This window comes from Miscanthus floridulus, chromosome 18, assembly GCF_019320115.1.
Source record: "Miscanthus floridulus cultivar M001 chromosome 18, ASM1932011v1, whole genome shotgun sequence".
Lineage (NCBI taxonomy): Eukaryota > Viridiplantae > Streptophyta > Magnoliopsida > Poales > Poaceae > Miscanthus > Miscanthus floridulus.
The window spans coordinates 121,908,447-121,917,755 of NC_089597.1; the positions used below are offsets into that span (position 1 = coordinate 121,908,447).

The window sequence follows — 9,309 nt, forward strand, 5'->3', positions numbered from 1 at the left end:
TCACGAGAAATTTCCTCTAAGTTCTTAACCAAATATGATAATACTTTCGTTTCAAAAAAAAATCGTTTCAAAAAAATATGATAAATAGTTCAGCTATCCACAGCCGTTATTCCATCCATCTGTTTACGCCCCTTGCCACTGGTCTGAGTGGATTCTGGAAAGGAAAAAGTCTACTCAACCTCTTCATCTTTCATACTTGTCTACTTTATCTCCAACTATGAAACCGTCTATTTTACTCCCTAAACTTTCTAAAACCATCTATTTTACCCTTTGGGCAGTTTTCAGCGACGGATTACTACAGTAACAGCGGGTTTACTACAGTATTAATTACAGACAAAATTGAATTTTCTAATTAATCTAAAACTAAAAAAAATTGTACTAAAGCATACCGTATTATATATTCACTGTGTAGATCTACTCATGTGGAGTCCAATAAAATTAGATTTTTCTATGATTTACTATGATTTTTCAAAAATTCACCGAAAATAAATAAAAAAAGGAAATTCAAAACACAGGAACTGTAGCAAACCGTTGTTACTGTAGCAGACCCTCTGTTACTGTACCAAAACCGCCGCTGAAAACCGCCCAGAACTAAAATAGACGGTTTTAGAAAATTCAGGGTAAACAGACGGTTTAATAGTGGGGTTGAAGTAGACAAGTATAAAAGGTGATGGATTAAGTAGACTTTTTTCCCTTCTGGAAATAAACGTCCAGGCAAATGCCCGCCGTTTCTCATTTAAGTATAAAAGGTGAGGGATTAAGTAGACTTTTTTTTTTCCTTCTGGAAATGAACGCCCAGGCAAATGCCCGCCGTTTCTCATTTGCGTCGACACGAGCAAAAACATAGGCAGATTGTAGCGAAGTAAAAAAATGCTTGCCCTTATTCCTCCCGTCTCCTCCGTCGGTGCCCTCGCCTTCCACCGCAGCCTCCCACTGCCCCTCCTACTGCGGTATCCCCTACTGCGGCGGGCGCCTCCCCTCGCGCGCTCCCTCATGGCCTTCTCCACCGATCCGGCAGCGGTCGAAGAGAAGGTGGAAGCGGAGGACGAAGCCCTCCCCACGGCCGTCGCCGCCGCCGCCGCCGGAGATTGGGGTGATGTGAGCCACGAGGAGTGGCGGCGCTGGGGCACCTCCTCGCCGCTCCCGGCCGCGGTGGCCAGTGTAATCCACGAGCTGCTCGAGATGGAGGCCGCCGCCAGCGAGAAGATGCGCTTCGGCGGCGTCGGCTCGAAGCTAAAGGTGACGTCATCTCCCTCCCTCCTTATTGTTTTATTACCATTTATTACCAACCCCTAGACTTTGGAGGTTGGCTTCTGTGCGCGCACAGCAGGAGTCGAGCTGACGCATCTTGGTTTGATTTTTCTGGATTTTGCAGGGCAATTTCAAGGACGTGGAGGACAAGAAGCACAGGGCTGTCTACGAGAGGCTCGCCGACTCTGACCAGAAGCTGCAGTACTTCTCCGCGCGGCAGATTGGCTGCCGTTTGCTAGGGTGCAGAGGGTATCTGTGCCAGAAGGTACTGTGGTGTCCAAGTTCAACCTCAACAATGCAAGCGCTTGAGCAGTGCTGCGCACAACTTTCTTGATTCCTCTCCTTCCAATTGTGTGGTAAAGTGATCCGTCTGTCTCTGAAATTGCAGTGCTGGCTACCAACCGAAGACTGTATGTGCACAAATATTGTTCCTTGCAATCTTTGGAAGGGGGTGAAATTCTGGCTATATATGCACCCAAAGGTCTGTCCTGTCCATAGAGGGTTGTGCAGTACTCTCTTATTATTTCCTCCTATTATGTGTAACCATATTTCTTTCTACAGGATTTTTTGCGCCAGAATAACACAGGAAAGTTACTCTGGCAAGTATTTGGCATCCAAGCTGCACAGTTATGCCTCTTTGGTATCCAAGAGCATGAGGATATCATGTGGGATGCATTTCAGAGTTCAGGTGATCTTGGAACCATCCTTGATTTCTCAAACATATAAATTGTTGAATGATGTTGTTTTAAGAGCTTGCTAGATCTTGATTTATTCATTTTCTGTGTGGTAGTTTAGATTTTTCGGGTGCACTTGCTGATTTATAACATGATATATCATAATGTATGGACTAATTTGGAATATTCAACATATTTTAAATGAATGTGTCCCTTGTGTTACCTCTTTCACTGTGGGTTGTCATGTTTATGAGAAATGGAGATTGGGGCCTGTAACTGTCCATATTTACTGACATTCAGGATTCTATGGTTCTGTTAATGTAGTTTTCACATTGAAATTTTGTGCATTGTTTGTTTTTCTTTTTCTCTTTGCACGTATTTTGATCACTGTGAACTGTTCTACTGATGCATTGTGTGCTTGACCTGGTCCTAACAGCATGAAACTGCATCCTTTGATGCATTATTGTCTATGGTACAAATTGATATTTCGTGTAAACGAATGCAGAATGCATTTACTTTTGTGTGATCTGCAGAAGATTTCTGCACGAATCAATCATTTAGCATAAGTCATATTTCTATCTTCAGCTAGGACATGTGTTTTTCCCCTTCTCTTCATAAATGTCTCACTTCTATTCTGATGTGGTGTTCGTTCAGGAAAGGGGAAGATCTCAGTTCTATATCCAAACAAGAGTACCACCCCCAAGACAGTTAAAGACCTTGAATTTGATGGTTTGTCCTTGACATCTGACCTTCATGAGGTAGTGTTTGTTTTTCGATGGCATTCCATGATTTCCACTGCAGCAAAGTAGTAGTGCTCCCTTCTTTTATACTCCTACATATATTCCGTGTGAATGTTTTTCATGAAGTGCTCCCTTCTTTTATACATATATATTCCATGTGGATTTTTTTTTCATGAGCACCTTTCATCCATCATATCAAGTATCCATAATGATTCAATTCGTTGAGTATGTAGTGGTTTTTGGAACTAATTCCTCTATCAACTTTCAACATTTGGGCAAATGGTAATGATTTAACTTCTGCAATGCAGAGTTTGCAGGATGAACCTTTCAATTTTGTTTTGCTTGATGGTACCTGGAGTAATTCTGCTGCGCTGTACAGAAGGTTGAAGGTACAGTTCAATGCATTTCTCATTTGGCCCAAGCATTCTTTATTAGGCTGTCTAGACTACCAGTAAACACAGAATTGCAAATATTTCTTCTGCTGGCTGCTGGGTCTGGCATGTTGATTACATTTACACAGACATGTTTGTCCCACTTGTTGAATTCATTCACATTCAACTAAATCGATGGATGTGTACATTATTATTAAATATTTGGCCAAGACTCCTAAGTTTGGTACATACTCCCTCCGTCCCAAAATAGATGACCCTTTAGCAACGAATCTGGAGTATAGAATGAACTTCAAAGGTTTAGTTCTTGACTATTATGTCAAATACTTTTATTTTATGAATTTGGCTCAATTTAAGTAGAGGTTTAATGATAAATGATATCTGATGGAACTAGACATACAATAGTGTGGTATTTCTCATACCTGCAGGGCTGCATGGTAATCTTGTAGGTTTCACATCAAAAGTTTTACCTTTAGCCTTTAGATTGTATAATTTCGTAGATGATTCTTGATAAGTTCCTACAAATTTGTACTTGCAAATCCTTGACCAAAAACCATTCAGAACAATCCAAAAGCAGACTACATTTGGATTGATGTAGAATAGGGTTGGGTTGCATGGCACTTGCCACTATCCAATCAGGAGTTTTAAGATTTGGACTCCAATTACCAAGTAGGTATGTTCACATGTGAGATACAAGTAGCTAAATATGACCTAATATCTTTTATCTTGTACAGGAGAGATGGACTGCAATATGGGGAGATGAAGATATACCTTGTATCGCACTATCTACACTTTGTGCCTCAGTGATGCATAAACTACGGTGAGCTAAAAAACTTTATTTGTTCTTATCGTCTCTTTCATTTGTCGTTACCTTTGCCCCCTTTTCAAATGCTTATTTGTGCATACTATGTTCCTTTATAAACCTGAACAGGCCGCAGCCTGCGTGGGATCGTACCTGCACTGCGGCAGCTGCAGCTGGCCTCCTCTGGGAGTTGAACTTGCGGCCTGAGCTCAGCGCATTTGAGTTGGAAAAGCAAGCTGAGGCAGTGGAGTGCTCGTTAGGTATCTTGCTGGATGCTCTCACTGTCAGGCGGGTTCGTCTAGGCCGATCAATAACTCGAAAACAGAGACACAATAGAAACTGCATATAGGGAAAGGAACTCACAATAGCAGAGGAGCATGGTATGCCCTTCAAGTGGAAGGCTGTTTTTCATTCTTCTTGTAGAATTTAGGAGCTGATCAGCTTGTCAATGAGTTTTTCCTTTCTTTATAGGTCACTAAATCTTCAGTTCAGTGCTGTAGATTTTTTTTCAGTTGTCACTGATGTGAGCTATTACTGCTAATGTCGAAGAAATTTTTTGGATTCTCACAAACGTGGTTCAATTACCCTTCTGATTTAGCTCTGTTTTGACAATTTTTGGCCCAAAACTGTCTGTCATATGAAGGTGAGCCCAAGCAAGCGAGCGAACGATAAGAGTATTCACATCTACATCGATAAAGATGTTGAGTTATCTCTCACAACTAAAAAGACTAAAGAGGAGACACCGTTTTGGTGCGATAAAAACTTCACCTCACCTTCCTGCCCTCCGTGCGATCGTCTCCTCGCGTTGCCGATACAACCGGTCATGGCAGGTGGGACCTTCCGCAATCGATGTCCTCTCCACATGCGACGTCAGTAGGAAACTCGTGGAAGTCACGCAATAGACGTCCTCCGCTCAATCGGGAGTAGCAGTCGCCAGGGCACGGCGCGATCGCGATCGGGAGCACCAGTCACCACCAGTCTTCAGGGCACGGCCGGCCGCCAGCACCCGCCCCAGGGTCCGCCCTCTTCCGCGCGGAAGCCACTGCCAGGGAGGCAGCAGTCCGAAACCACTGCCAGGGAGGCAGCCGTCCGAAGCTGACGCCACGGCCAGGGCCGAATTTTTTATTTTTAGCCCTTTTTTGAAAAATTTTCACAATTATACCCCTGGTGTATGATTTCAAAATTTGGACCCTTAACTCGGCGCCATCATCGACGCCATACATTCTGGCGCCAAGCTCGGGGCCACGTTGGCGGCGTGGACGCTGACATGGCAGCCAGCTCGGCACCATGGTTCTTGGCATCGAGCTTGGCGCCGTGGATCCTGGTGCCAAGCCCTCTCCTACGTATGGGCCCTCCCATCCTTTCACTCTTCCTCTCAAAGCCGCCTCCGCACCGCCGCACCGCCCACGCCGGCCTTCCCAGCCCACGCTGCCACGCCCGCGTGCCCAGGCCCACGCCCTCGGTGGCTGTCCGCGCCCACGCCCGCGGCCGCGCCGGCCCTGCGCCCGCGCCCAGGGCCGTCGCGCCCCACCGCCGGCCCTGGGCCCTACAGCGACCGGCCACGCCAGATAAAAATTGTGAATATGCAATGTAGCTAGTTAGTTAGCTTTTATTGTAATGTAGTAGTTCGATAAATTGTTATTTACTAGTTAATGTGATGACTCAGGTAGTTGATTTAATTAGTGATCTAGTGAGATAGATATGTAGATAGATAGAAACATAGATACATAGGTACATAGATATAGTTAGATATGTAGATAGATAGAAACATAGATACATAGGTACATATATATAGTTAGATATGTAGATAGATAGAAACATAGCTATTTAGTGAGTACACTGTATATATATACGTACTTATTATCTTTGGACTAAAGGACATATGTTTCGTTGTGTTTGAACTAGATGGACAATCTAGTGAACATATATCATGGAGGCACCGTGGAAAGAGATCGCTATGGATATGTTGAGTTTGTTGACATGCAAAGTGTGCCTGTGTTATTCAATGTGAAGCCTTCGTTTAGTGAGTTGGTTGCAAGGGCTCAGGAGGGGCTACATTGCCATGGTGATGATGATGATGGCATCGCAGTGGAGGGTGTACTTCACCTAGGTTCCCCTCCCAACATCCTTAGGAAGATGATCCCAATTTGGTGCGCAGACCAGTGGAAAAACTATGTGAGACGGCTATGAAGTGCTAGTTCCAAAGTTTGGATATGGTTGTGTATCGGGTGTTAGTTGATCCCATCCCTCATGGATTTTCCCCACCAATGGGTCAGCAGGCACACTTCGACCCTCCTGTTCCGGAACCTGATATGGATGCACCTACGGTTCCCGATCCTCAATCTGCCCCCAATATGCTAGTTGGAGATGCTTGTCAGACTCATGATGTTGTGGCAGATCCTCCTCATGAGATCCCTTTGACATAGAATCATCTGAGTAAGTATCTTATCCGCATGGTTATTGGGAGCTTACCCCATTCCTTACATCCAATTTTTCATTCTTTCCTTATTTTTTTACTTATGTTGCAGTAGACATTCCTGACAATGTGGATGTGCCCACAGTTGCTGCACAAGTGCTCTATGGAGATGGATTCTGTGGCTCCAATAGTGTTGAAATTATGAATGATTCGGAGCCATATGAGATGGCAAGGGCTCTTGATTCTGATGATGATCGTCCTATTGGAGAGCTAACAGAGAGTGATGTTGAGATGCTGAGGCATATCTTTCCCGGCCGTCGTGATCCAAGAGTTCACGAGTTCAACGATCTTGCTCATTCTGATCAGGCGTGTGCAGAAGAACATGATGATGGGCTCCTAGAGGCTCCTGAGGCCAGCCCTAACATGGTAATTGAGAATGGGAGGGTATTCAAGGACCTCCCTGCATTGAAGAGGTGGTTGCAGGCGTTTGCAGTTATACGAAAGAGACCTTACAAGGTCTTGCATTCATATGCGGAGCGCCATTACATAGTTGTGTGTGGCAAGGAACACTGCCCATGAAGGGTTTGTGTAAGGAAGCAAAAGGTCACCGGAAAGTGAAAGATCACAAAAGTTGTCAGGCCACACAATTGTGTTGACCATGTGTTGGCATCGACAGTTGACATCTACCCTCATTGCTAGGCGGTTGATGGGAATATTGCAGGGAGAACCTAACATGAAAGTTAGGACAATTATCAGGACTGTTGAGGCATTGTATGGAGGTTATGTGATAACTTATGGTAAAGCTTGGAGGGCTAAGCAGCGAGCGTGGAAGATGATATATGGGGACTAGGAGGATGGGTATGAGCAGCTGCTAGTACTTTTTAATGCAATCAAAGCAGTGAATCCAGGCATGCATTATGAGTATATCCCAAAACCAAATGCATGGAAGGATGGGAGGCAGATATTCTTCCATACTTTCTGGTTCTTCCCTCAGTGTGTCGAGGCCTTTAGGCACTGTCGTCCCGTCTTCTTCATTGATGGTACATTCTTGATTGGCAAATACCAGGGCACACTTCTTATAGCCATATCCTGTGACGCGAACAACAAGTTAGTTTCTTTGGCATTTGCATTGGTTGAGAAGGAGAACAATGACAGTTGGGGATGGTTTTTGAGGCTAGTCTGGATATATGTGGTTGGACCTGGCAGGGAGGCTGGCATCATATCTGATAGGCACCAGGGCATACTTAATGTCGTGCGAGAGCAGATAGAGGAGTATGCACCTTTGCACCATCATTGGTGTACTCAGCACCTTGCCGAGAATCTACTTCGGAAGGATGGTGTGAAGGATAACTTTGATCTATTCTAGGAGGGTGCTCGATAGCTTGAGGACAAGTACTTTCAGAAAAAGTTGGAGCAGGTCAGAACTGCATCAAATGCAGAAGGTAGACAATGGCTTACAGGTTTGATGAGGGATTTAGAGAAATGGACAAGAGCTCACAATGCTAGTGGATGGAGGTACGAGTTTCAGTGCAGCAACATGGTGAAGTCATTCAATAAGTTGCTATTGGGGATACATGGTATGCTCATGAATGCAATCGTTCAATTCACCTTCTACAAGCTTGTTGCCTGGTTCAACGATAGACACGCCCATGCATTGAAGTTGCGTAGTGATGGAGAGATATGGGCTCTGAAACCAAAGGCACATCTAGAGAAGGCAAATGAAAGGGCTGTCACTCATGAGGTTACATGTTTTGACCACGCCATAGGGACTTATCAGGTCGAGCATAGGGGCGGTACAACGTCTGACGGTGAGGTTCGAGAGTCGAGGATGCATATGGTAATCCTCCAAGATTTCACATGCACTTGTGGTAAACTAAGGCAGTACCACTTTCTATGTTCTTATTTGGTGGCAGCAGCTAGGCATCACAACTATAATATCGAGAGCGGGATACCTCACGAGTTTAGTGTCGACATGCTTGTGCATACATGGAGCCCCCGCTTCGTGCCTTTCCAGCACCCTAGAGAGTGGCCTCCATCTGACGGGCCAAAGTACATTGCGGATCTAGCTTACCGTTGGAACAAGCGTGGATCAAGGAAGAGGACGAGGCACAGGATGGTTATGGATCAGATACCCAAAAGAACGAGACGTGGGAGAGGAACCCCATTTCTTACTGACCCTGAGCAGTACGAGTGCGGCAAGTGTGGTAGACTAGGCCACAATTCACGCACTTGCCATTGGCAGATTAGTGAGGTGCGACTATTGGTTGTTTTTATTAATTCATATTTGTCCTATTCATTCAATTAATTATGTATGTCGCAATTTATGCTTGTAATTGTGTCAATTACTTGTACATTTCTAAGTTTATGTTTCATTATATACTGAATTTCTATTTCATTGACTTTTTTTTGTAGGATGGCGCAATTCCACCTGCTCGACCCGACGTACGAGACGACCCACCGAGGACGTCTCATAGCGGAGGGGCAGGTAATAATCTATACGTTTTATTCAAATTTTTGTGAGCATACATGTGTTCGTGAAGTAACGGGAGACTATGTTTTATTCCATGTAGGATCTTCCACTCCTTTGTCCTAGAACCCACAATGGGTTCTTGGACATGCAGTACGATAACAGGTATACTCCTTTCCTACAAAGAGCTGGCCTGGATGTTATCTCTTTTCAGGTTCGTCGTGGGTTGCCCAAGTTCAACTCAACGGCCATAACTGCGTTGGTTGACAGGTATTATCTTTAATCATTGCCTCCATTCATGGCCATTTGTTCATGCGCTTGCCTTTTTGACATGTAATCTTACTTTGTCTAAAATATAGGAGGCGGCCGAAGACTCACAGCTTCCACTTGCCTTTCGGAGAGATGACAGTCACGCTCTAGGACTGTCAGAAGATGCTAGGCCTGAGGATTCATGGCAACATAGTGACTGGGCAGTGCAGGTCTAAAGGTTGGAGAGCACGAGTAGAGGCCTTCCTTGGGCGTGAGGTTGGCGAGCAAGGGGCTCGCACTTCTAGAGTTCTAATCTCCTGG

At 44.8% G+C, this 9,309-nt stretch overlaps 1 protein-coding gene across 1 annotated transcript; it reads left to right on the forward strand.

Annotated features, from left to right (window-relative positions):
• Positions 1-862: 862 nt before the first annotated feature.
• LOC136521920 (uncharacterized) lies at positions 863-4,447 on the forward strand. The gene is made up of 8 exons (XM_066515693.1): positions 863-1,239; positions 1,376-1,516; positions 1,640-1,732; positions 1,813-1,939; positions 2,580-2,683; positions 2,974-3,054; positions 3,789-3,874; positions 3,986-4,447. The coding sequence occupies exons 1-8, from the start codon at positions 871-873 to the stop codon at positions 4,203-4,205; spliced, it is 1,221 nt and encodes a 406-aa protein (XP_066371790.1). The 5' UTR covers positions 863-870; the 3' UTR covers positions 4,206-4,447.
• Positions 4,448-9,309: the final 4,862 nt, after the last annotated feature.